This window comes from Spinacia oleracea, chromosome 5 (assembly GCF_020520425.1).
Source record: "Spinacia oleracea cultivar Varoflay chromosome 5, BTI_SOV_V1, whole genome shotgun sequence".
Lineage (NCBI taxonomy): Eukaryota > Viridiplantae > Streptophyta > Magnoliopsida > Caryophyllales > Amaranthaceae > Spinacia > Spinacia oleracea.
This window is the reverse complement of record NC_079491.1, coordinates 97,702,197-97,729,709: the sequence shown is the minus strand read 5'-3', so window position 1 is coordinate 97,729,709 and position 27,513 is coordinate 97,702,197. Positions and strand designations below refer to the sequence as shown.

Genomic DNA, 27,513 nt, shown 5'->3' with positions numbered 1-27,513 from the left:
TTTAGCCGGCGGGGTCTGCGTCACTAACCGCGCAGGTCCTTAGTCGCTGCAGCGATAACTTTTTCTGGTTTTCCCTTTTCCAAAAATTAAAAGGATTGGTTTTCCGTTTTTTCCAAAAAAGAGCGATGTGCTGGATTTTCCTTCGTTTTACGTCCCATAAAAACAAGGGGGTTTTCTCGTTTAGCTAGCCCTGAAAATGAGAATCTTTAAAAACATGTTTACCTCGTGGTTGGGCTTGGCCAGGCCCAATTAAACTTTATAGCTTTGATTTCGAAAACATCTGTAGCTACTCCCAATGACAAAGTGAGGGAGTTTCTACGCCTCTTTAGATACTTCCAATGACAAAGTGAGGGAGTATTCTATACTATCCGTTGACAAATCCCAATGACACGTAAGGGATATGTCGACATTTCAAGTGATGACCCTTAAGTCAAATGTTATCACTCGGGGGCTCGTGAGACCCTCGCAAAACAGGTCACATACACCATGGCTTGTGTGACGCACTCCGTCTAATACTTTGACCATCGTCTTACTCCAAGACTCAGTCAAAGTGGGGGCTAACTGTAGACACCTACTTTTGTCCCCATCCCCGAAAGGGAAGGTTCGATGATGAAAGCATAAATCTCCACTTGACAACGCATCTCCTATAAAATAACGAATCTCAATTCCCCTTTTCATTTCACCCAAACCTGCTATTTATGGAAACCTGCTAAAAATAGTAACTGCCGTAAAGGGTAGCTTTTAAAAGTGGCAAGACATAAAAGATAGAAACCTGTCAGAATTAGGTGTTGCACTCCAACATAAATCCTAAATGAGATAGAAAACTGCGAGAATCATATTCCTAATATGATTCGGAAATAAGAGTTACGTATTAATTAAAATCCTAACGAGCCTAGAGTTCGTAACGGGCCCAGACGCATTCCGTCATGAAATTGATACGCACTAAAAGACTCGATTAAGTCTCAAACACTACGGATTTCAGGAATCCGAATCTGACTAAGAAAACAGCCCAGACCCTATTTTCAACGCCTGGCTCTAGGCGCCGAAATCTTCGGCGCCCAGGCCTGGGCGCTGAAAATACTTGGGTACGTGTTTTTTCCTAATTCTTTGTGGATTAGAACTCTGCAATTCTATCTTTCCACGAACTCTTCCCTATAAATACAGCCCCAAATTCGACGTGAAACAACACACAATTATATTCTGAGTATTGACTCCAACCCTTAGCCTAAGCCTCACGCTGCGAAACTGTACACGCGTTCTGTCGCAATCGATCCATAAATCGAACAGAATGTATCCTGTCCCATAATTTGAGATTCGTTAAATAAAAAGGAGAAATAGCAAAGTCAAAGTGGTTAGTTTTCTGAGAACCGTGACGCACCTCTCAAGGGTGCGTCGTAATGTGTCCCTTTTCGATGATTTAATTGCTTTCCTCGCCCTTTTTATGAACTGTTAAACTAACTAAATCTGATTGTTCTATCACGCCTAACAAATATAATATTTTTGGGAAATTGGATTATCATGCTAGTTCCCTAAATGCTATTTAAATCAGATAATCACGATCGATCTAGTATTATATGTTGCATATTGCTAAAATCAACTCAGATTAGTTTAATAGTTAACGCATGTCCCTTCAATTATTTATGCTGAGCTAGTAAGGACATCCTGCCTCTGGAGTTATCGACGAGCGAAGTACTCCTCTCGGTAGTTACAGTCCCTCGAACCCTCAATCTCTACCTTGCGGGTGTATGTTGAGAGATCCCCACACCAGGGATCACAAGGGAACCTACGGCCGTCGTGGTCAAACATAATTGCACTCCCTTTATGTCATGATAACCGGGTTTTGTCAGTTTTTCTTATTGTTGTTAAAAACTGAATGGCGACTCCTATATTACTAGTCAATTGGGTGTAAACTCACAGGAAATCCAATTACACTTGATTGAATAAAAAGAATCGTCACGCCCACGAGGGACGAGGTCACGCATTAGCCTCACGCTTTTTCGACCCCATCACAGTATGTATCCTGAATTATGCTAATTGACTATGTTGCAATTAATTTGGATTCCTGGCTTTATGGTTTTTCCGCATGAAATATATGTTTTATATTTTTCATAACCTAACAATAAAATCCTTGCATGAGAAACACACATTTGATTTAGTACAACTACCAATTGGGCGACGAATACTCAAGAATAAGTGGGTGTTTAGATTAAAGACTGAAGAAAATAATCCACAACCAAGATATAAACCTAGGTTGGTCGTGAAGGGGTTCATTCAAAAGAAAGGTATTGACTTTGAAGAAATATTTTCACCAGTTGTGAAAATGTCGTCAATACGAGTTGTTCGTGGCATGGAAGCATGCATGGATTTGGAAATTGAACAACTAGATGTGAAAACAGCCTTCCTACATGGTGATTTGGAAGAAGAAATATATATGGAACAACCTGAGGGATTTCAGGTTAAGGGAAAGGAACACATGATATGCCATTTGAATAAGAGCTTGTATGGCTTAAAGCAAGCACCGCGACAATGGTATAGAAAATTTGAGTCTTTTATGAAAGATCATAAATATAAAAAGACGGCATCTGATCATTGTGTGTTCTTAAAAGATTTGCAGATGGAGATTTTATCATTCTACTACTCTATGTCGATGATATGTTAATTATTGGTCATGATACCAATAAATCGCCAATTTGAAGAAGGCGATGAATAAGTTCTTTGCTATGAAGGACTTAGGACCAGCAAAACAAATACTTGCCATGAAAATCTCCCGTGACAGGAAAAATAAGAAGTTATAGCTGCCACAAGAAAGATATATTGAGAAACTACTTGAGAGGTTTAATATGCATAAGGCTAAGCCAGTGAGCTCTCCACTTGCAGGTCATTTTAAATTAAGCTCTCAACAATGTCCTACAAGTGATAAAGAAAAAGAAGAGATGGATAAAGTTCCTTATGCATCTGCAGTTTGCAGTTTGACGTATGCTATGTTTTGTACAAGACCGGACATTGCCTATTCAGTAGGTCTTGTTAGTAGGTTTCTCTCTAATCCGGGGAAAGAACATTGGGAAGCTGTAAAATGGATACTAAGGTATTTACGTGGCACGTCAAAATGTGCATATGCTTTGGTCTAGGAGATCCTGTGTTGAAAGGTTACACAGATGCAGATATGGCTAATGATGTTGATTCCCGAAAGTCAGGATCAGGTTACATGATGACTTTTGCAGGGGGAGCTATTTCATGGCAATCAAGGCTACAAAAATGTGTTGCATTATCAACAACAGAACCCGAGTACATTGCTGTGACAGAAGCTTGCAAAGAGCTCTTGTGGGTGAAGAATTTTCTACAAGAGCTAGGAATTAAACAAGAAAATTATATACTTTATTGTGACAGCCAGAGTGCTATTCATCTGGCGAAAAATCCCACCTTTCATTTCCGTTCTAAACATATATATGTAAGGTATCATTGGATACGAGATGTCTTTGAAGCCAAGCTGTTACATTTGGAAAAGATCCATACTGACCATAATCGCCCAGATATGATGACCAAAATATTGACCATACAAAAGCTTGATGTATGTCAAGGAGAAGTGGGTTTTTCAAAAATATTATAATAAGTCGGAAGGGGGAGATTTGTTGGTTATTCCTCCTTATTTGGAGAAGATGTAATTAGCAAGGAAAAAGAGAAATAAAAGGAGAGAAAAAGAAGGAGAGAAGTGAGAAAGAAAGAAACATTTATTGGCAAATTATTCTGCGATAATTTGCATCATTAGTTTCTTAGTAATAGGATGGTTATAAATATTTAATCATATTGATAGTTAAAATATTCAGAAATGTTTGTAACATAATTAAGATATATAGAAACACATTACATTTTTTAGAGTATACCATCGAATATTAGTTTATATTTCATAAACACTTTGTGAGTTTATATTATAGCATAGAGATATAATTGTTAGCCTATTTTGTTTATACACGAAAGGGAAAGAATATTATTTCTGCTGTAAGATTATTTGTAATCTTTCCCAACACAAACTTCTTCACCATCACCTCCTATTATGGTTCGCTGGTACCCCCCCCCCCAACGGGTACCGCCAAACTCAACTTTGACGGGTCTAATAAATCTTCATCAACAACAACAAGAATTATCATCAGAGACAGTACAGGACATTCTATCTCCGCTTGTACTTTTAACCTTGGTCATACACAAGCGTTCATGGCTGAAGCTATTGCTCTCCATAAAGGACTTCAAGAAGCTCGACGACTCAATATTCGCCATCTTCATCATCAATGCAGTTCAAGGGTTATGGACGACACCTTGGAAAATTCATAACATCATTACTGACATCAAGCATCTTCTTACCTTCTTTGACACTTGGGAGATCAAGCATGTTTTCAGAGCAGTAAATTTGGCAGCAGATTGGATAGCAAATGTTGAACATTTGATTAGTGAAAATATGTATATAGACCCTACTACTAGCTGACGTGGCCTAGAAATAGCAAACTACACCTTGGACCTATCGTGGGGTAACGCGTGGCCCATGCATGCTAGGAAGATGTACACATCTAACAAAATCATCCTTGAAGACAAACAAAAGAGGCCCAAAATTTCCTATGACAGACCCAAACTGAAAAGGCACCTTAAGCCCTCTATACTTGACAAGGAAACATGTCCCCATCCATGAGGTCAACTAATCATATGGCTAGGGTTTTGGGACACTTCCCAAAACCTAGTCCTATAAATAGTTCAGATCCGTGTCCCAAAACCCTAGTCCTATAAATAGTTCAGATCCCAATGTAAAAGGGCAATCAATTCATTCCTACCTACCTTAAACTATTCTGCTTTGCCTTCTCTCTAGAAATTAGTTCTCTCTCTATCCAATACTTATTTAGGCATCGGAGGGAATATTCTTACGGGAATATTCTTGTCTTGCAGGTTGTAGGAAGATCGTGCTAGCGCATACTTGATACCTCCGAGAAAAGGGTGACACATCATCACCAACAAAGTTCCCACAACATTTGGTGCCGTCTGTGAGGAGGTACAGTATCATGGAAGATCTGAAATCTGAGGGTGAGGGATATAACCACAACTCAAGAGAAAGGCGTCCGCGTGAAGGGAGCCAACGCCACATAGAAGAAGCCAATCGGATTGTCAATGTAGGGAATACTCCCCGCCGTGTCCAGGAAGTCGAAGTAATCATTGAAGAAGAGTCGGACGCCAGGCACCCCCTCCTGGTGGACATCTCAGTCCTAGTGTAAAAGACACTGTGATGGATAAAAACCTGGACCTGCCGGTTTCAGTAGGGACGCTGCGAGAGATCTTCGCTGGATTCCAACAACAGATGAACCAAACTTTTCAACAGCAAATGAGCACCAAGCTGCAAGAGGAAATACGAAGGAGCATGTTAATCTACTGTACGAATGCTGAGAAGACAATCCCACAAGGACCCTTTAGCCTAGGCGTCAACCGGATAAACAGAATGTCGTTGAGGTCTAATGTTTGGAGAGCGGGGGAGAGTTCTCGACCGATAGCTAACAGGGGCGCCAGTCCCTTCACAAAGAGTTCGGCTGTGGACCGAGGCAATCGGGCCCTCCCGGATCGACGAGAATAAATAATCCGGCAGACTTCCCGAGTAAATCCTTCCATCGCCCTACACCCGTTAACAGGATGGCAAGAACACTATGAGGCCGAGTCCCAATAATCCGACACGGGATGGACTCCCGTCATGGAAGACCGTCCTTTCTATCCCTCCACTTGTGGGCAAACTCAAATGACCTCTCTCAGAATGGGCATGCGCCACAGAATAGCTTACAGTCGTCGTGAGCCCACCTATCACATCCAGCAAGGATGGAACAACCTGACATTAAGGCATATGACTACCCCTTTATGTGAAGCTATAACGAATACTCTTAAGTAACCCAAAGTGAAGATTCCTATCATAGAGGCCTATGACGGTACCTCTGACCCAGATATGCACCTGGTCGCATACCGTCACCACATGTACGTGCAAGGAACCAATGAGGCTACATGGTGCAAATATTTTCCAGCCACTCTCAAAGGCGTAGCATCCAAATGGTTCGAATGACTACCTGCAGGCTCACTCGCCTCCTTCAATTAGCTAGAGATACTATTTTTCACAAGGTTCATGGCATACAAAGAAGAAAGAAAGATGAGTATGCATCTAGGCCGTATTCAGCAAAGGAAAGACGAGTATTTGAGAAGCTACGTCAAGCGCTTCAATTTGGAGGCCGGATAGATTTCGGACTTGCCGGATGGGGTCTCTTTCGATAACTTTATCAGGGGCTTAAAGAAGGCATCATTCAAGTTTAATTTAGTCAAGAAGAGTGTGCGCACAATGGCTGAAGTCCTTATCTAAAGACGGTAAGACTGGAGAGGCACAGAATTGTCTTGGAAGAAAGAAAAGGCTGATCGAAAGGCTACACGGGCCAATGGCACATGGGCAATATCTAAGGAGCAAGACCATGCCTCTACATGACAAAAGAGGGGATGTCCACAGGAGAAATAATTCTTTGAGTATAACACGGATCTCCTTACCATCCTTGTAGACGTAGGGACCAGGTTTGATCTAGAGCGACTATTCCCGATGAAGTCCCCCGCTGAAAGTCGAGACCCCAAGTTATACTTCCAATTCCACGAAGATATAGGTCATGACACCAAATATTGTAGGAGTTTGAAAAGGGCCTTGGACAGACTGGCATCCAAAGGGAACTTAAAAAATTACCTACAGAGGAACACCCATTGCATAGGAAAGAGCCACTACAAGAAGAACAAATCACCCGTTTCAACTAGAGAAGGAAATCAAACTGATGAGGGATTTGTAGCCGTCATATCAGGTGGTCCTGCCTCCGGTGGACCTACCATGAGGGGATAAAGAGACTATGCTCGGAGACTGGGACACGTAATGCTCTCAGGGAAATCACCAATGGACCCTTACCCTAGAATTGAAACTTGTGAGTCCGATGGAGGACGCATATCCACTCCACACGATGACCCACTAATCATAGAAATCAAGATCTCCAACATGAGGGTAAAGCGTATACATGTAGACACGGAAAGTGCGTCCGATATAATGAGCATGGAATGTCTAAACCGTCTGGCGCATGATCCTAAGGCTATCGAAAGCATTCACTATCCCATCATTGGTTTTGGGGGAAGAATTATACACCCCGTAGGCGTCATATCACTATTTGTGAGGATAGGGGGACGCAACGACCGAAGGAAAGTGAAAGTGAACTACCTGATTGTTAAGGACATAACAGCATACAACGTAATCCTGGGGCGCCCTACCTTATACAAGATAAAAGTTGTGGTTGTCACTCATCTAATGCTCTTAAAATACGTATGTGACGACCGCACGATAGGTACCATTCACAGCGATCAGCAACAAGCACGAGACTACTACCTAACTACCCTCAATCCGTCCGCATGGAGGAAGGAGCCAATCGAAATCGGAGTCAAAAGGAAGCACGAAGAGAGTCTCCCCAAAATTGTGGAAAGTATTCCTGTCAAGATTGAAGAAAGTGGCTAGTGTAGACACCTACTTTTGTCCCCATTCCCGCAAGGGAAAGGTTCGATGATGAAAGCATAAAAACTCCACTTGACAACGCATCTCCTATAAAATAAACGAATCTCGATTCCCTATTTCATTTCACCCGAAACCTGCTATTTATGGAAACCTGCTAAAAATAGTAACTGCCGTAAAAGGTAGCGTCTAAATGTGGCAAATCATAAAAGATAGAAACCTGCCAGAATTGGGTGTTGCATTACAACATAAATCCTAAATGAGATAGAAAACTGCGAGAATCCTATTCCTAAAAGGATTCGGAAATAAGAGTTACGTATTAATTTAAATTCTAACGAGCCTAGAGTTCGTAACGGGCCCAGACGCATTCCGTCACAAATTGATACGCGCTAAAAGACTCAAATTAACCTCAAAGTCTACGGATTTTAGAATCCGAATCTGACGAAACAAAAAACTACCCAGGCCCTAATTTCAAGGCCTGGCTCTGGGCGCTGAAAATACCTGGGTACGTCTCTTTTCCTAATTCTTTGTGGATTAGAACTCTGCAATTCTATCTTTCCACGAACTCTTCCCTATAAATAGACCCCTAGTTTCGACGTGAAACAACACACAACAACACATAATATACTCTGAGTATTGACTCTAAACCCCTGAGCCTAAGCCTCTCGCTGCGAAACTGTTCACGCGTTCTATCGCAATCGATCCATAAATCGAACAGAACGTATCCTGTCCCATAATCGAGATTCGTTAAATAAAAAGGAGAAATAGCAAAGTCAAAGTGGTTAGTTTTCTGAGAACCGTGACGCACCTCTCAATGGTGCGTCGTAATGTGTCCCTTTTCGATGATTTAACTGCTTTCCTCGCCCTTTTTATGAACTGTTAAACTAACCTAATATGATTGTTCTATCACGCCTAACAAATATAATATTTTTGGGAAATCGGATTATCATGCTAGGCCCCTTAAGGCTATTTAAATCAGATAATCACGATCGAATTAGTATTATATGCTGCATATTGCTAAAATCAATTCAGATTAGTTTAATAGTTAACGCATGTCCCTTCAATTATTTATGCTGAGCTAGTAAGGATATCCTGCCTCTGGAGTTATCGACGAGTGAATTACTCCTCTCGGTAGTTACAGTCCCCCGAACCCTCAATCTCTACCTTGCGGGTGTATATTGAGAGATCCCCACACCAGGGATCATAAGGGAACCTACGGCCGTCGTGGTCAAACATAATTGCACTCCCTTTATGTCACGATAACCGGATTTTGTCAGTTTTTCTCATTGTCGTTAAAAACTGAATGGAGACTCCTATATTACTAGTCAATTGGGTGTATACTCACAGGAAATCCAATTACACTTGATTGAATAAAAAGAATCGTCACACCCACGAGGGACAGGTCACGCATTAGCCTCGCGCTTTTTCGACCCCCTCACAGTGGCGACTCCACTGGGGATAGTGAAGGAAATACTCGTGCTTGTAGGTAATCAAAATAGCCGAAGGGTGAAACGATCCTACCCCGCGTTTATTTCCCCATCAAGTTGGGACGACCTGAAAATCAGCATATTAATGTGATCATAACGAATCTCGGCTCCCTCGGGAGTTGGGACTAAGGATACCTTTTTCGCCAATAGGGGGGTGCATACGCCGCGCATGTTTCCCACTCGGTACTTGTGCAGGTAGTACACCTATCCCGAACCCAATCGCTCGCCCATTAGGTCCCTCTCGCCTGCATGCCCCCTTGGCTTGCACTTGCGGGTTGGCCTCTTGGGCGAAATTCGTCTGTTGAAGACACTACCTCGACCGGGGCATGTGTTGGATCTACGATAGAAGCGGTACCAAGCCAGGCGTAAATAAACTACCCATAGAAGCCTATCATAAACTACGTGGCATATTTAATTTTCAAATCCATGTTTATAATGTAGTTATTTGTAGCGAAATATGTGATTGTGTGTGACAAACTATCCTAGAAAACCAATGACCTTAACATTGCCCAAACATTCATAGACTAATTTGCCAAAGAGTTATACCGAAACACGTGTTCCGCTAACCCGAATGATCGCCACAAAATAAGCGACGCTCGGGATGGCCTGTAACGAATCCCACAAACGCTGTTACGCGTAAAGGACGTTATTAGGCAAGCACGCAAATCGAAGTCGCATAAACAGAAAACAGAAAACGAGAACCAGCCAGGGACGCATTTTCAACGCCCCTGGCTGGGCGCCAAAATTTCTCACGCCCATTGCTGGGCGCTGAAGTTGCTTCTTGGCTTTCTGGTCAGGCGCAGCAGCCTCGGTGCCCAAGCAAAAAAAGAAAATACGTAGCAAAAAATATCCATAAAAAAGGAATTGCTACGAGGGCGTAAGAAAAGCACTCGATTTCAAAAGTGACTCGCGAAAAATTAATAACTCCTTGCGTCGTTGTTAGGCCTCCCCCGACGGCAATGCTCGACACTAAAAGTCGACCATGCAAATAATCATGAATGTCACACGGGCAGAGATTTTCAAAAACATAAAGAGTTCAAAGTGCACATATAACAGTCCAAATATACTAGTCCGACTTAAGGTTAATCATAGAATGCCTAAAAAACCGACTCACGAAACAAACTAATGTGTCTCCTACTCCACAACAATAATGCAGGGCCCCTGAGTACTTGCCCGTGATAGCCATCAAGAAACACGATGGAAGAAGCATATCCCAAACATCTGTACCTAGAGGTCGCACAAACCCAAGAGATGCATGCTCTGGGACACGACCCTTTACGTTCTCAAAGGCCACTCGCCCCAAAGAACCATGCTATGCCAAAAACGCTCCTCAACTCACATGCTTTCGGGCTATTGTTTGGGTTAGAAAAGAAAAGAGCGAAGAAAGAAACAGAAATTATGGCACTAGCACTCCAAGATGAAGTGTTTGATCCTACTAAGTTGATCGCTCCATCACCCTCAAAAGATGACCAAATCCAACGAGGGTGGCGCAAGACTTTCAAATGGACTAATGCTCGTGGGATAAAGTTCAAGATATCTGCGGGAGAGGGTCCGATGTACGAAGAATTAGAGTCTGAATCCGAGTCTGACTCCGAGTCCAAACCTAGCAAAATTGTAACCCCTCCCAAAAATAGTTTAGACTCGGAAATCTCTACTCCGGGAGATCTTTTTGATGTAATGCTTCATGACTTTAATAAGATAAACAAAACTCTTGAGTATGTGCCGCTTAAAAATCAGAGTAATAATGCAGAATGTCTCGCCACTAATGAGCACGAAAAAGAGCCAGAAGAGGAATATACCGAACTAATAAAAGCTGTAAATGAACAACAACTCAAAACTCCTATAATTGAGGACACAGAATCGGTAAATATTGGAACAGAAGAAAATCCTAAAATTATTAAAATTGGCCTCACCTTAACTCCCACTGAAAAGGCCAATCTAATCTCCACTTTGCGGGAATTCGAGGGTGTCTTTGCTTGGTCCTACAAAGACATGCCAGGAATAGATCGAGAAATCGCTGAGCATAAAATTCCGCTAGATCCCAAAATGACACCAGTAAAACAAAAGCTACGGCGGCTCAAACCAGAGATAGCCTTGAAAATAAAAGAAGAAGTCACTAAACAATTAGACGCCGGCTTTATAAAAGTCTCCAACTACCCAGAATGGGTGGCCAATATTGTCCCCGTAGCTAAAAAAGATGGACGAGTGCGAATGTGTGTAGACTTTCGAGACCTCAACAAAGCCAGTCCTAAAGATGACTTCCCCCTACCTCACATTGACATACTAGTAGACAACACCGCAGAACACGCGCTCCTCTCCTTTATGGACGGGTACGCCGGATATAACCAAATACTCATGGCAGAAGAAGACATGGAAAAAACAACTTTCATTACCCCTTGGGGAACATATTGTTACACTGTAATTCCTTTTGGTTTGAAAAACGCGGGGGCCACCTATCAAAGGACAGCCACCACGTTACTCCATGACATGATACATAAAGAAATCGAGGTCTATGTGGACGACATGATCGTCAAATCTAAAGACCGGCGCGGTCATCTCCCGGCACTTAAAAAATTCTTCACTCGAATCTTGAAATATAACATGAGACTAAATCCACAAAAATGTATGTTCGGGGTAACCTCGGGAAAATTGCTAGGATATGTTGTTAGTACGCGAGGAATCGAGATTGACCCATCTAAGATCAAAGCCATTACCGAAATGCCCCCACCAAAAACTGAAAAACAGATAAGGGGCTTCCTAGGAAAGCTGCAATACATTAGTAGGTTCATTTCCAAGCTTACTATGACTTGTGAGCCAATATTCATAAAATTAAGAAAAGAGGAAAAGGCCGAATGGGATGAACAATGCCAAACTGCCTTCGATAAAATCAAAGAATACCTAAGCAAGCCACCCGTCCTCTCCCCACCTTTGCCTGGAATCCCTTTACGCCTATACCTAACCGTCACGGATACTGCAGCAGGAGCTATGCTCTCACAGTGTGTACATGGATCCGAGCGAGCCATTTACTACTTGAGCAAGAAGTTCATACAGTACGAGACGAGATACACAGAACTTGAGAAAACCTGTCTCGCCCTCGTCTGGGCATCCAAAAAACTCAGGCATTACCTATTGGCCCACACTGTTCATATAGTGTCACAACTAGATCCCTTAAAATACGTGTTCGAAAAACCCGCCCTGAGTGGTCGCCTGTCCAGGTGGCTAGTCATGCTCTCAGAATTCGACCTAAAATTCATGCCGGAAAAAACAATCAAAGGAAGAGCGGTAGCCGAATTCCTGGCCGAACATGCCACGAATGAGGAAACCCCGGAAGCTTACCTCCTCCCCGACGAGGAACTTCTGATGATACAAGACGACTACTGGACACTATACTTCGATGGCGCGTCCAACCAAAAAGGATGCGGCGTCGGAGCCCATATACCAATTTCCGTCAAACTTGACTTCGAGGCCACAAACAATGCCGCCGAATACGAGGCCTGCATAGTTGGGCTAGAGGCCGCAGTTAGCCTCGGAGTCAAATACCTACAAGTCTTCGGGGATTCTTCCCTAATAATCAACCATATATCCAAACGATGGAAGGTCCGAAGCACTAGTCTCTCAAAATATCAAGCTCACTTGGACCAAATAGTCGAGCAATTTGAAAAAATCGAGTATACGTACTTGCCAAGAGACGACAACCAATTCGCGGATGCACTAGCGAAGCTAGCTTCAATGCTCAACATCCCGAATGAATGGGACGGAATGACCCTTCGGGTCGAGCGAAGGAAAGAGCCGGCTTATTGTTGTGCCATAGACTCCGAACCTGAAAACACCGAGGAAGAACCATGGTACACGGACATCCTTCGTTACAAAACAAGTGGGGAATTCCCCTCAAACACTTCCCCGCGAGCACAAAAGGCCCTGCGCCTCCTCGCTTCACAATATAGCATAATTATGGGAGAACTGTACAAATACACGCCTAATAAAATCAAGTTACTTTGTGTCCATCAAAACCAAGCCCAAAGACTAATGGAAGAATACCATAACGGCGTGTGCGGACCCCATATGAACGGAAAAATGCTATCCCGAAAAATATCCCGCTCAGGGTACTATTGGACCACTATGGAAACCCATTGCCATCTCTTTGTAAAAACATGCCCAAAATGCCAAATCTTCAGTAACCTTAACCATTTACCTCCCTCAGAACTATACACCTTCACTTCTCCATGGCCCTTTTCCACCTGGGGTATAGATATAATCGGCAAGGTAACACCAACAGGTGTAGGGGGACACGAGTACGTTTTAGTTGCAATTGATTACTTCACTAAATAGGTAGAGGCAGTCTCCTATGCAAAGTTAACAGCCAAACATGTCGCCCGATTCCTAGAAAAGAACATATTCTGTCGGTACGGGGTTCCACATGAAATCATAAGTGACCAAGGTTCCCACTTCAGGGCCGAAGTCCAAGACCTGCTCAAAAAATATCATGTCAAACACCATAAATCCTCTCCCTACAGGCCGCAAATGAACGACGCGGTAGAGGCGGCCACCAAAAATATTAAAGTCATAATCGAAAAAATGGCCGAAAATTATAAGGATTGGCCCAACAAATTACACTTCGCATTATGGGGCTATCGAACCTGAATCCGCACCTCCATTGGAGTAACACCCTACTCCTTGGTATACGGAATGGAAGCAGTCCAACCGGTCGAGTTGGAGATTCCCTCCCTCCGGATCGTCCTAGAAAGCAAGCTCCCGGAAGCCGATTGGGTTCAAGCTAGGTACGACGAACTCGTCCTTTTAGACGAACGGAGGTTGAGAGCTCTACATCACGTGCAAGTGTATCAAAAGCGCATCGCAAGGCAATTCAACAAAAGAGTCAAACCTCGAAACATCAAAGAAGGCGATTTTGTATTAAAAGAAGTCCGCGCACCTACTACGGTCCCTCGAGGAAAGTTCCGGCCTAACTGGACAGGACCATATTTTGTAAAGACCATTCTACCTGGCGGAGCAGTCCAACTAGCCGACATAGATGGAGCGAAATTCGCTAACCTCACGAACTTAGACCAATCGAAAAAGTACTATATTTAATAAAATTCAGTCCGGAGTTAAGGCATCTAATAAAACACATTAAAACTCATAAGCAAACATTCTGCGCATTACTCTAAACAAACGGCACAAAACTCGATAAAGTAGAAAAAGCGAAGGACGAAACTTCAACGCCCAGGACTGGGCGCTGTTATTTCTAACGCCCAGGCCTGGGCACCGATATTTCCTTCGCCCTAAATCGGGCGTTTTTTTTTCTCTCTTGCCACCTACCCTCCCGCTTCTACAAAGTGTTCGTACTCCTTTTTCTAACCCTCAAAAGAACCACGAACACTTGGGGGGGAAGCAGACGAGTAATGAACACCCTTTCAAAAAAGTTTTTTTTCAAAAAGCTATAACTACGCGCGACCTGATTCTGACAAGATACGTAGGCAATCCTTCTCAAGGATTCGGTCCAATAAAAAACTATAAAATAATAAAGTCATGCAACGCATCAAGAAGAAAAAATATCGTAAAGGGCACTCTACCCTAACCCATGCACGGGCAAGACCAAATAAAATGAAAAAGCCACAAGAGTTTCCCGGAAAAAGCCCAACAAAGGAGTATGACACGAGTCGGCAAAAAAAACAAACATGCATATGTAATACCCCAAATAGTCGGTTAGTCTAAAAATATATGTGCACTCTTATATGAACTAATTATTTTTACGAAAGTCTTTTCCTTTTAAAAATTCGTCGTTGGTTTAGGAAGCTAATATTGCTATAATATGTTAAAACAAAGCCCACGGAAGGCTCAAAACATTCTTGCACCAAAAATCGCAAAAAAATATATATATACATGCGGAACACAAGAATGAATATGTATAAAACAGGAGGTAAGCCTAAGACTCGTCATCGGCTCCATGTCTCCAAGCCTCGCCGGTCCATCCACTCCAGTCCCCGTGGTATGAGGGACCCCAGCCAGAGTCACCCCAAAAATGGGGTTGCGACTGCAACTCGGGGCTAGGCTCTCGGGCCACCGACACGGAACGCCGCCTACGCTCCGACTCGGACCTCTCCCCGGAAGAACTCACCCCCGCGTCAGAACGGCGATGCCGTAGGGGCGAGTGTTGTGCTCTCTCTCTCTCGCGACGACCGTGTCCCCCGCCCGAGGGACCCGCGTCGTCGGCCCCAGCACGCCCAGTAGCCGTCTGCAAAAAGGGACACAAAAAAAAAGAGTGAATAACCGAAAGCCAAACCAAAGGTACAGATCAAAAGAAAAAAAGAGAGGGCACATTACCCGAGTAGAGTGGGGGCTCCTGCAAGAAAGTGCAGACCGAGCTCGAACCAACGCGGACTTCAACCGGTTGATCACCCCCACCATCGCATTGGCCGTACGGGCCGGAACCTAAAACAAGAATGTCAGTAAAAAAGAAAGAAAAAATATAAAGAAGAGTACACAAATGAAAGGTGCATACCGCCTCTACTCCCTCAGGGAGCGGAGCATGGAACACCCGGTCTTCCGGGAAAGTCTCCACAATCTCGGATCCACTCTCTCCGGTATACGAGATCCGAGCATCGGGAAGCACCCATCCCCCCAACAAAGGGTCAGGACCCTCCTGCACAAAACACAGTAGGCATAAACACATGGGCACGAGCATGAAAACACTAAAATCAATAAAAAGAGAGGAGGCGACTTACAGCGCCAGGCTCCGGGAGACGAAGAGAATCCTGGATAAACTGGTAATAGCTAGCTCCCTCTATCACCAACTCTGTCGCCGGCACGCCAGTCCTCGAGTGGACCCTCCACGACTCGCCTGTCGAGCGAGTAGACAGCATGGTCGCAGGCGGAGGCCTGGGCACCGAAAAAACCCCGACCGTCTGCATACGTACCCGCTCTCCCAGGTACCAGACAGGGTCCCGGCGGCCAACGAACAAGACCCGCATCTGGCTCAGGGCATAACTCTCCCTGACCGATGCATGGGTACCCCTAAAAGGGAGCCATGGGGTCCAAACCACCTGTTTTCGTACAAAACGCAGTCAGATCTCGCACATGAAAAGAATGACGAAATACGAGATAGAGGATAAGATTCTGTACATGCTCAGGGTTCCCGTCCCTGATAAGATCCCACACGGTATCGGGCGGTAAACGCACTGTCAGCTTCTTCCTCCAACCCCAACGGCGACCGGCAGGGAACTCCAAAGGCCTCTGCCCCTTTCGGGGAGCCAGCCAGGGTAAGTGCTCAAAGGCCCACAGCTGCAAAAAGAAAAGGATAATAAAACGTTAAAAAAAAGAGGTCGGGTAAAAGCGAGAAAAACAAAAGAAAGTCTAGGCACATACCTCGATCAAACGCGGCACTCCCGCTAATGTAATCACAAAGTGACGTATACTCGGGTCCGAGACGCGCACCGACAAACTCATCTGGCCGATAAGCGTCGCATAGCCCAAATCGCCCCAGCGATAGTCACCCAGTGTAGACACGTCCTCCACCATGCCTATCCACCTCGGGTCAAAGGTGTCAGTCGGACCCGACAGAAAAGTGGAAGTAATAAAATGGAGGTAGAACAGCCGAGCCTGTCTCGAAGGTGACTCCTCTACCCCGTGCTCCAAAGCCCACATCAGGTCAGTGAAAGGTATCCCACGGGGCTGGTACGAAGGTAACCTACTACCCATCCACGAGCCCAGGAGCCTGGTACCCTCTGCAACGGTCGGCGATGGGCCGTCCGACCTCAGACGAACGGGGTTCCCTGTAAAGGTCAAACCCGTCAAAGCTGTGTAGTCCTCAGGAGTGATCGTCATCTCACCCCAAGGAAAATGGAAGGTGTTGGTGGTATCCCACCACCACCTCATGAACGACCGCAGAAAGGACAGGGAGATGTTGAGCCGCAGTATCTCCCAGAAGGTCTCAACCACCGGAAACAGTGAGCTCGCCCTCACCAAGGTTTGGGCGTCCGAGCTCAGATAGCTAAAAATGGTCTCACTCGTCGCGGCGCCATAGCCGCGAACCGTAGTCTGTCTCCTCGCGTGAAGACGGGAAGTCACATGGTGCTCTAGGTCGTAGTGTAAATCACGACCATCGTAAAGCTCAGGGCCCACCCATAGGGGACCCGGGCCAGTCGACTGACGCGTCATGCCACGCACCTCGTGGCCACCAGGAGGGGGTAACGACTCGTCAGACATGCTGATTAACAATACAACAAGGCATTATATCTTTGACAAAATCGGCACTCATACCGATCCCTAAAAAGAGTGCATTTCACTCATGAAATGGAGTCATACAATTTTTGTTCCCTAAAAAAAACATGATACTAACTTCATACTTAGCCAAATTCCCTAAGTAAAAATTAACTCCAGCAAAATCAAAATTCTCCCATAATTTGTCATTCATGAATTGTGAGGAACGCAAGCAATATACCAAGAACACCTACATTATAAGAAAATACTAGATTCGTAGGTATACTTGGGGGCTAGCATGAAAATGCCCAAATTCAACAAAAATCAACATACTTGCAAAAATTAACATGCACAAACTAATTAACATGTTATGTGGAACATTTCCAACTATCTAATTGGAGAAAAGGGGCACAAAATCAAAAACCCCCAAATCAATTTCATGCACAAAAATACTTGACAAAATACTTAAATTGACAAAAAAGCTCGAAATTATTGAAAATTACTTACATTGGGAAGGTTAGGAAATGATTTGGAGTAGAACTCGTGAAGAAAAGTGAAAGAAACGAGCGAAGATCAGTAGAGAGAAGTGGAGAGCTTGAGCGAAAATGGCGGAAATGGGAAAGGAAGGAGACGGTCCGCGAATTTAAAGACCAGTCCCCCTTTCGCATTTTCAACGCCCAGCTCTGGGCGTTAGAAATTCTCGCGCCCAGGCCTGGGTGCTGAAAATGCTTCCCAGACAGCGAATATTCGCTGTCGGGCACGCGTGCTCCCCTACTTTGTGTGAAGATATCCGTTATCTTATTTCTATCCCAAAAAAGAAAAAAAACGGTATTTTCAAAAAATAATAATAAATAAAAAATAATAAAATATCGTTAAACAAAAATATACACAATGTGGACCCACTTATAGGACACATCTAATCAGGAAAAATTACGACCCACCAACAGGTTGTAATCACAAAAGCCCTTCTACATAGGCAAAATAAGAAATTCAAAATGGGCTCGCCCACCCTCAGCGGGTGGGGTCTGCGTCACTAGCCGCGCAGGTCCTCAGTTTTCGAAAGAAATAAAATCTTCAAATTTAAAATAGGCTCGCCATCTTCAGCCGGTGGGGTCTACGTCACAAACCGCGTAGGTCCTTATTTTCAAAAAACTCAAAACAGATTCGTCCACTTCTATCGGACGGGGTGTCCACCCTCAGCGGACAAGGTACGCCACCTTCAGCGGGAGGGGTCTACGTCACAAACCGCGTAGGTCCTTATTTTCAAAAACATCAAACAGATTCGTCCACTTCTATCGGACGGGGTGTCCACCCTCGGCGGACAAGGTACGCCACCTTCAGCGGGCGGGGTCTACGTCACTAACCGCGTAGGTCCTTATTTTCAAAAACATCAAACAGATTCGTCCACTTCTATCGGACGGGGGGTCCCCCTCAGAGGACAGGCTCGCCCACCTTCAGCGGGCGGGGTCTGCGTCACTAACAGCGCAGGTCCTTAGTTGCTGCAGCGATAACTTTTACTGGATTTTCCTTCGTTTTACTTCCTATAAAAACAAGGGTACTGGATTTTCCTTCGTTTTACATCCTATAAAAACAAGGGGGTTTTCTCGTTTAGCCAGCCCTGAAAATGAGAATCTTTAAAAACGTTTTACCTCGTGATTGGGCTTGGCCAGGCCCAATTACACTTAACAGCTTTAATTTCGAAAACATCTGTAGTTACTCCCAATGACAAAGTGAGGGAGTTTTCTACGCATCTTTAGATCCTTCCAATGACAAAGTGAGGAAGTTTCTATACTATCAGTTGACAAATCCCAATGACACGTGAGGGATATGTCGACACTTCAAGTGATGACCCTTAAGTCAAATGTTATCACTCGGGGGCTCGTGAGACCCTCGCAAAACAGGTCACATACACCATGGCTTGTGTGACGCACTCCGTCTAATACTTTGACCATCGTCTTACTCCAAGACTCAGTCAAAGTGGGGGCTAACTGTAGACACCTACTTTTGTCCCCATTCCCGCAAAGGAAAGGTTCGATGATGAAAGCATAAAAACTCCACTTGACAAAGCATCTCCTATAAAATAAACGAATCTCGATTCCCTATTTCATTTCACCCGAAACCTGCTATTTATGGAAACCTGCTAAAAATAGTAACTGCCGTAAAAGGTAGCGTCTAAAAGTGGCAAATCATAAAAGATAGAAACCTGTCAGAATTAGGTGTTGCATTCCAACATAAATCCTAAATGAGATAGAAAACAGCGAGAATCCTATTCCTAAAAGGATTCGGAAATAAGAGTTACGTATTAATTTAAATCCTAACGAGCCTAGAGTTCGTAACGGGCCCAGACGCATTCCGTCACAAATTGATACGCGCTAAAAGACTCAAATTAACCTCAAACTCTACGGATTTTAGAATCCGAATCTGACGAAACAAAAAACTACCCAGACCCTATTTTCAACGCCTGGCTCTGGGCGCCGAAATCTTCGGCGCCCAGGCCTGGGCGCTGAAAATGCCTGGGTACGTCTCTTTTCCTAATTCTTTGTGGATTAGAACTCTGCAATTCTATCTTTCCACGAACTCTTCCCTATAAATAGACCCCTAGTTTCGACGTGAAACAACACACAACAACACATAATATACTCTGAGTATTGACTCTAAACCCCTGAGCCTAAGCCTCTCGCTGCGAAACTGTTCACGCGTTCTATCGCAATCGATCCATAAATCGAACAGAACGTATCCTGTCCCATAATCGAGATTCGTTAAATAAAAAGGAGAAATAGCAAAGTCAAAGTGGTTAGTTTTCTGAGAACCGTGACGCACCTCTCAATGGTGCGTCGTAATGTGTCCCTTTTCGATGATTTAACTGCTTTCCTCGCCCTTTTTATGAACTGTTAAACTAACCTAATATGATTGTTCTATCACGCCTAACAAATATAATATTTTTGGGAAATCGGATTATCATGCTAGGCCCCTTAAGGCTATTTAAATCAGATAATCACGATCGAATTAGTATTATATGCTGCATATTGCTAAAATCAATTCAGATTAGTTTAATAGTTAACGCATGTCCCTTCAATTATTTATGCTGAGCTAGTAAGGATATCCTGCCTCTGGAGTTATCGACGAGCGAATTACTCCTCTCGGTAGTTACAGACCCCCGAACCCTCAATCTCTACCTTGCGGGTGTATATTGAGAGATCCCCACACCAGGGATCACAAGGGAACCTACGGCCGTCGTGGTCAAACATAATTGCACTCCCTTTATGTCACGATAACCGGGTTTTGTCAGTTTTTCTCATTGTCGTTAAAAACTGAATGGCGACTCCTATATTACTAGTCAATTGGGTGTATACTCACAGGAAATCCAATTACACTTGATTGAATAAAAAGAATCGTCACACCCACGAGGGACAGGTCACGCATTAGCCTCGCGCTTTTTTGACCCCCTCACAGCTAGACCATTCCTCACTCAATAGACTAGTACTATGTAAGAACCAAGAACACGGCCAGTATTATGTAAGATCCAAAAAAACGGGCATTATTATGTAAGAGCCAACAAAACGGCCAGTATTGTGTAAGAGCCAACTAGACGGCTAGTATTATGTAAGAGCCAACCAAAACGGCCAATATTTGTAAAGCGCCAACAAAACGACCTATATTTCGTAAAAGCTAGGTAGTTAAGATATCTGAGCTAACATTGAACTAAATTTAAGTAGTTATATTTTTGTCATCAAATTAAGTCCGGACTTTTACTTATCTCTACGGCACAATAGGACGTCAATAGACAGAGACTCCTACCTATGTAAAGACGTAAAATAAACTAGTCCAGCAACTTGATGACCACGTCCATTTCAGGGCGGATGTGCCCTGCCTTCTTCTCGGCATATTTTTCGTGGTTCTCGATTTGATCCTTGTGATCAAGCCGCTCATGGCGCATGTTGAAACGTTACTCTCGAGCCTCAGCAAACCTAATTAACAACTATACAACGAAAAATAATTAGCCGGCTACACAAGACGGCAAAGGTACATGGAAGACCAATTGTAAAGAAAGAAGACTTTTGAGGACTCGCATCCAGCACAAGGGACTGCATGGCTCCAAAGAACCCGTCTCCAATCCCCAGAAGAGATTTCACATACACTTTGGGGATCGCGGCCTACACGGTGAAAAGGATTTTATCCATCTCCTCCGAGCTAAATCCGCCAGAGGGGGGAATTTCCGCTACCTCAGCCTTCCTCATCCGTTAAAAATCAAATCCAGCTGCATCGACATAAAAAACAAGCATTAGCGAAGCTACTAAGTACATGAAGGACGCCTTGCTCATCAAAACTTCAAAGTTTTACCTGGGGCCGTCGTAGGAGATACAGATGGAGATTGGGGCATCGACTTATCCTTAGAAGGAGAAGGATCACCTGGCTCCTTACTCTTCTCCTTCTTGGCAGCCGCGTCAGCTGCAAGATCGACATCCACCGCCGCTTTGGCAGATGTCTCCTTAGCCTCTAGGTCTCCAGCCTTGGACGCCTCACCTTCCGCCACGATATGGGTAGATCCACCAGCCTCGTTGGCCTAGAAATGATGTGGCTAGAAATAGCAAACTCCACCTTGTACCTATCGTGGGGCAACGCGTGGCCCATGCATGCTAGGCAGATGTACACATTTAGAAAATTCATCCATGAAGATAAACCAAAGAGGCCCAAAATTTCCTATGACAGGCCCAAACTGAAAAGGCACCTTATACCCTCTATACTTGACAAGGACACATGTCCCCATCTATGAGGTCAGCCAATCATATGGCTAGGGTTTTGGGACACTTCCCAAAACCCTAGTCCTATAAATAGTTCAAATCCCAAGGTAAAAGAGAAATCAATTCATTCCTACCTACCTTAAACTATTCTACTATGCCTTCTCTCTAGAAATTAGTTCTCTCTCTAGCCAATACTTACTTAGGCATCGGAGGGAATATTTCTACGAGAATATTCTTGTTTTGCAGGTTGTAGGAAGATCGTGCCAGCGCATACTTGATACCTCCGAGGAAAGGGTTACACATCATCACCAACAAAGTTCCCACAACACCCATGAAATTACCCAAAGAAAAAAACCAAACTCCCTAAAAAATGTAGGTAGTTTAATGAGATATTTATTACTTTAAAACAGACACCAGGAATAACACGTGTCACTTTCTGGTGTAAATTTTCCCGCCAAAAACCATTTTCCTAAAAAAAATCTGTTTTATTTTATTTTTATTCTCTATCCTTTTTTTAAAACTGTTTATGTATGAAAAATATATTAATTTACAAATTATGACAATAATAGATACTACGTATTACTTCCTCCATATTTTAATAATTGCACCATCTTGGTTTTAGCACTATTCCAATATTCTTATATATTCCCTTCGTCCCTTAATACTCGACCTATTTTGACTTTTTGCACTATTCACATAATTCACTTTGACCCTATTTTATTTCTAGTATATGAAAATAAATGTTAGTACTCCCTCTGTTCCATAATGTTCCTCATGTTTACTATTTACTAGTTGTAGCAAATAAGCAAAACGATTAGGGGAGAAAACCCTGGGGAAAGGTGATTCATAAGTTGCAGCTCTAGTAGATAACGGCATAGATGCTCTGCGCGTGCGGTTTACAGAAACAGATCGTTTCACAGGAGTCCTTGAAGAAGGCTGCAGATATCACAAAAAACCAAATAAAGGTCTTTAAGCCGAAAAGTAAGTGCTAGTCGGCTAATCCATGCTGAATAAGCACAATAACCAGTATGGTAATAGTACAATCAACAATCATATGTCAGTCAGTGAAAATGCAGAAGTAAAAATACAAATTATTGCATTGTTAATCAACTGCATGAAGCTTCAGTAATGGGTATGAAATTTTATCAATCAGATTCAGTTTAATACTCTACTACTCCCTACCAAACATACAGAAAATGATTACATACTCGCATCAAAACTTACCGATTGTTGATTTTTAGACAATTCTGGTCGTCTTTTGGATGTACCAAATGTTTTTGCTCGTGATAATCTGGGATTCCTTACATCATTGGAAGCTTTTGAAGGAACTTGTTTGGTAGCAGCCACTCTCCTAAAGGGATCTTGAGCCTTTGACTTAGCCAACCTCCGTTCCAGATCAGACAAGGTAGGTTTTATTCTGTCATCAGTGTAAAAGGAATCAAGTTCAGCTTCTGACATACTGGGATCTATTTTCCTTTCATCTTCTGCTTCTGGTAATGTAGCTTTGTCTATGCAATTAGAATCAGTATCGTCCCAGTTATCATCTATGGCATCACACATAGGATTCCTAGTATGGAGATGAATCTTTTCAACATAGGGTTGAAGTAGGGGGTGCCTTAGCAACTCATCTGCCTGTCAGAAGAAACAATTATATGCGGAAAATAGACAATAAAACCAAGAAGACAAGTAATAACATGGACAAACATGTTTTCAACTAAGAAGCTTGTACTTGAAGCACACAGTATTTGGCAGCTATCACCACTTAAAAGTAATTCCGATAAGTATGGACTACGGAAAAAGGATCCTCAAATGTTTCTGTTAAGCTACTTAAAGGACATTGGGGTCTGATTCAAGTGTATACAATACCATATGATAAACTATCAAACTAATACATTACAAGTGTGAGTTCATTTAAATTAGTTTCAAGTAGGTTCACATATTTGCGCTCGAGTTTCCCAAGTATTTCTGTTTGTGAGCAACTGAGAAAAACAGTTTTAAGTAAACGAACAGGATACATGTACTAATGTTCTGAATAATTCTAAATCGATAGAAACATGCATTACTATTCTTGCAGCCATGTGACATCAGCAGAAACATTCGCTAAAAAGTCCCCGGGGTATATACTTACACTGGGCCTAAGTTTTGGGTTGTTCCGCAACAAGCGTTTGATAAGACCTCGACTGCAAACAGCAAAAAGCAAGATGATGATTAAGTTAGGCCTGTCATTTCCTTTATCTATACACGTAAGGAAGGAGAAGCAAAAAACTCTTGCTTGCAATAAAAGAAGGCCAATACAACTAAGCATTATAATGTAGGAAAAGGAAATGAACAGTTTGAGCTCACACAGGACTGTGACAGGACTGTGAGTCCCCATTGATCACAAGAAGTTTACAGTAAAAGCTGGAGTTATGATCATATGACAACATACCAAGAAACTTTTATTTTTTGTTCACAGATGTTACTGATCCTATCCTACTTCTGCCCCTTGAGGTAGAATGAAGTCATATTTGGATTTGTCGAGAGGGAGGGAATGTAAATTCACAAATTAGCTACAGTATGAAATGTATAAAGCCCAAAGCATTTGAAAACAATCCAAGTAAAGAACTTACAATGCTCCAGAATATTTGGCTGGAAGAGGTGCTACAGTTGACTCTCTTTTGTTCTCTTCGGTACTTCCTACAGAAAGACAATAACAAAAGATGTACTTAGTCATGTCTAACTCGCAGAATAAATATGTGAGAGTTTCATGCAATTGTAGCATTGACATAGGCCCAGATGCACAAACCTGTGTTGCAACAGCTAGAGATCTGAGCCCATAGTCAGCATAACTCTCAATAACAGGATGAACCTTCTTTTTGACAAAGATCGATAATCTGTAAATATATAGGATAATGATGTTAGCACAATGGCAAGTTGGATCTTCCATTTACATGGCTAGTTTTAATTACTCATAGTATGTAAACAAACAACATACCAGGGGCACCTTTAATCAAAGTAAGCAAACTGCATGTATTTATTCTCCTTGAAAATTTTCCATAAAGGAGGTTTTTCTAGTAAGTCTTACTTCATTTGATTTAGAGTAACTTCATCAGTAGAATTGCACTTGAACGTTACTCCCTTCTTTGTTTCCAGAGCGATTGAAATTCATGCAGACTTCCTGGCTCCGACCATTTGGATAGCTAAAAGAAACTGCAAGATGTATATAAAAAATTTGAGATTAATCGATTATTCAGTTATGCATGCATTGCAGTTAAGTATTATTGAGTTACCATCACAATAAAAGAAGACTTGCATACAAGAAGATAAGGGAATAAGAAAGCGTATGTCATATTTACGCATGCTTATGAACTGCATTGTAATGACAAAGTCACTCTAGTTGATACCGCAAAACATATACCAATATTAAATTTTGATACCACAAAACATCCAAGAATTCCAACCATTTTGATACCGCAATACATATCAATGCCTCCATGAATAGATCACTTCTTTGAAAAGTGGTTAGCGCTCCCTGCCGAGTTACTGCAGCAACCCCAATTAGAATAACAGATACGATTTGAAGTACATGTTCAACGATGTTGAGCCCCTTATATGCAACACTATAGCCGTTGCAGTTCACTACGTGCCTCCAGTACCTGAAACATTTTTAGCAGCTATGACTATCAATGTGAACCTTGGCACCTAAGTCTATTATAGTAACTGGTGGCAAGATGTATTTATACGAAATGGCATTCGCCTTAAATTTGAGAAGAAGGCTGGGGGAGGGGGTGAGAAGAGACAAACAAACAACAATGCACGGATAAAGTTTTGCATACTTCAAACAGTAGGCTTTCACTCAAAGAGACTCACCTATCTATTAGTTGTCCACGAGGAGGTGTTGGAGGCAGCGATCCATCGAATTTCATTCTCCAATCAACTTGACCTCCGGAGTATTTCTTCAGCCACATTCCAAAGGCAAAGATCATCTGATTTGGTGGGAACAAAGCAAGCTTTTCTGCCAATTAGTCACTCCAGCTTCCATTATCTTGTGCTCCTGCATAAAAAGAATTAAACAACTGAAAAGAATTCCTTAGTGTCAAATATTGTGTAATCTCGTATCATTCTCATTAATCACACACGTATATATAGTACAACTCAGTTTCCTAAACCCTAGGTACACATTAGGTAACATACCATAGTTAGGACTCTACAGAATATTCACAGAATAATATCTAATATCTTAACATATCTTAACATCCCCCCTCAAGGTGGAGCATGTAGATCTCGAATGCCCATCTTGTTCAAAAAAACTCAAATTGCGCCTTCCCCAACGCTTTGGTGAAGATATCTGCTAACTGAACCTTCGTCGACACGTACGACGGACTGATGATCCCTTCCTTGATTGCATCTCGAATGAAATGACAATCTGACTCGATGTGTTTTGTCCTTTCATGGAACACCGGATTCTGTGCAATATGCAACGCAGACTGACTGTCGCAATACATCCTCATGCCTTGGTCGTGTGTCACCCCCAAGTCGCGTAGTAGTTGTTTCAACCACTTCAACTCACACGTCAGAGCTGCCATCGATCGATATTCTGCCTCAGCAGACGACCGAGAAACAGTATGTTGTTTCTTGGTCTTCCAAGAAACTGGCGACATAACAAGTGACACAAACCATCCAGTCACCGACCGACGCGTCATTGGACACCCTGCCCAATCCGAGTCGCACCACCCCTCCAACTGCAACGCACTGTCCGACCGAAGTAGTATACCTTGACCCGGACACTTCTTCAAGTATCTCACTACTCGCAAAGCTGCTTCCCAATGTGCCTCCTTTGGTGCTTGCATAAATTGAGATAGGACATGTACAGAGTAGGCAACGTCTGGTCGCGTGACAGCCAAATAAACCAGACGTCCGATCAGACGCCTATACTGCTCACCGTCCGACAGGTCTGGCCCGTCTGCCAATGCCAACCTATGATTCTGTTCCATGGGAAAGTCCACAGGCTTTGCTCCCAACAATCCGGCCTCTGAGATGATGTCGAGGGAATATTTTCTCTGACATACATAGAACCCTTGACTACTTCGTGCCACCTCTAACCCAAGGAAGTACTTCAGAGCCCCGAGGTCTTTCATTTTAAAAGACTCCTTCAAGTATGCCTTAAAACTCTCAAGCGCAAACTTGTTATTGCCTGCGATAATCATGTCGTCCACATAAATGAGCACACTCAGCTGCAACGTACCTTTAGACAGAGTAAAGAGCGAATAATCGGACAGCGACTGTCGAAATCCATAGTGCGTCAATGCCGTCGACAACTTCTGGAACCAACATCTAGGTGCTTGTTTCAACCCATACAACGACTTTCTCATTCGACACACTTTGTCAAAGTGATTCTTCTGGAATCCAGGAGGAATCTTCATATAGATCTCTTCCTCCAAGTCACCGTGCAAGAACGCATTGTGGACGTCCATCTGATGCACGTCCCACTGTTTGACAGCTGCGACAGCTAGGAAAGTTCGAACTGTCGCCATCTTCGCGACGGGAGCAAATGTCTCATTATAATCCAACC

The 27,513-nt window shown here is 43.1% G+C and overlaps 2 protein-coding genes across 2 annotated transcripts; both read right to left on the bottom strand.

The window, feature by feature from the left end:
- Positions 1-14,805: 14,805 nt before the first annotated feature.
- LOC130461106 (uncharacterized) lies at positions 14,806-18,463 on the bottom strand. Its single transcript, XM_056829043.1, has 6 exons — positions 16,387-18,463; positions 16,144-16,302; positions 15,747-16,064; positions 15,524-15,664; positions 15,346-15,453; positions 14,806-15,256 (listed from the first exon to the last, which is right to left on the bottom strand). Exons 1-6 carry the CDS (start codon positions 17,224-17,226, stop codon positions 14,948-14,950), a joined length of 1,875 nt encoding a protein of 624 aa, XP_056685021.1. The 5' UTR covers positions 17,227-18,463; the 3' UTR covers positions 14,806-14,947.
- Positions 18,464-21,597: 3,134 nt separating this feature from the next.
- LOC110777432 (uncharacterized) lies at positions 21,598-24,771 on the bottom strand. The gene is made up of 5 exons (XM_056829237.1): positions 24,748-24,771; positions 24,572-24,638; positions 24,091-24,142; positions 23,187-23,594; positions 21,598-22,898 (listed from the first exon to the last, which is right to left on the bottom strand). The coding sequence occupies exons 4-5, from the start codon at positions 23,520-23,522 to the stop codon at positions 22,686-22,688; spliced, it is 549 nt and encodes a 182-aa protein (XP_056685215.1). The 5' UTR covers positions 23,523-23,594; positions 24,091-24,142; positions 24,572-24,638; positions 24,748-24,771; the 3' UTR covers positions 21,598-22,685.
- Between the last annotated feature and the right edge of the window lie 2,742 nt (positions 24,772-27,513).

Bases quoted from the DNA above. Each gene is read 5' to 3' on its own strand.
- LOC130461106 (XM_056829043.1), bottom strand. From the start codon at position 17,226: ATGTCTGACGAGTCGTTACCCCCTCCTGGTGGCCACGAGGTGCGTGGC. The intron at 16,065-16,143 runs GTACAGAATCTT...GTACGAAAACAG, and splicing joins GGGACGGGAACCCTGAGCAT to GTGGTTTGGACCCCATGGCT. The intron at 15,257-15,345 runs GTAATGTGCCCT...CCCTTTTTGCAG, and splicing joins GGAGCCCCCACTCTACTCGG to ACGGCTACTGGGCGTGCTGG.
- LOC110777432 (XM_056829237.1), bottom strand. From the start codon at position 23,522: ATGTGTGATGCCATAGATGATAACTGGGACGATACTGATTCTAATTGC. The intron at 22,899-23,186 runs GTAAGTTTTGAT...TGATATCTGCAG, and splicing joins TGTCTAAAAATCAACAATCG to CCTTCTTCAAGGACTCCTGT.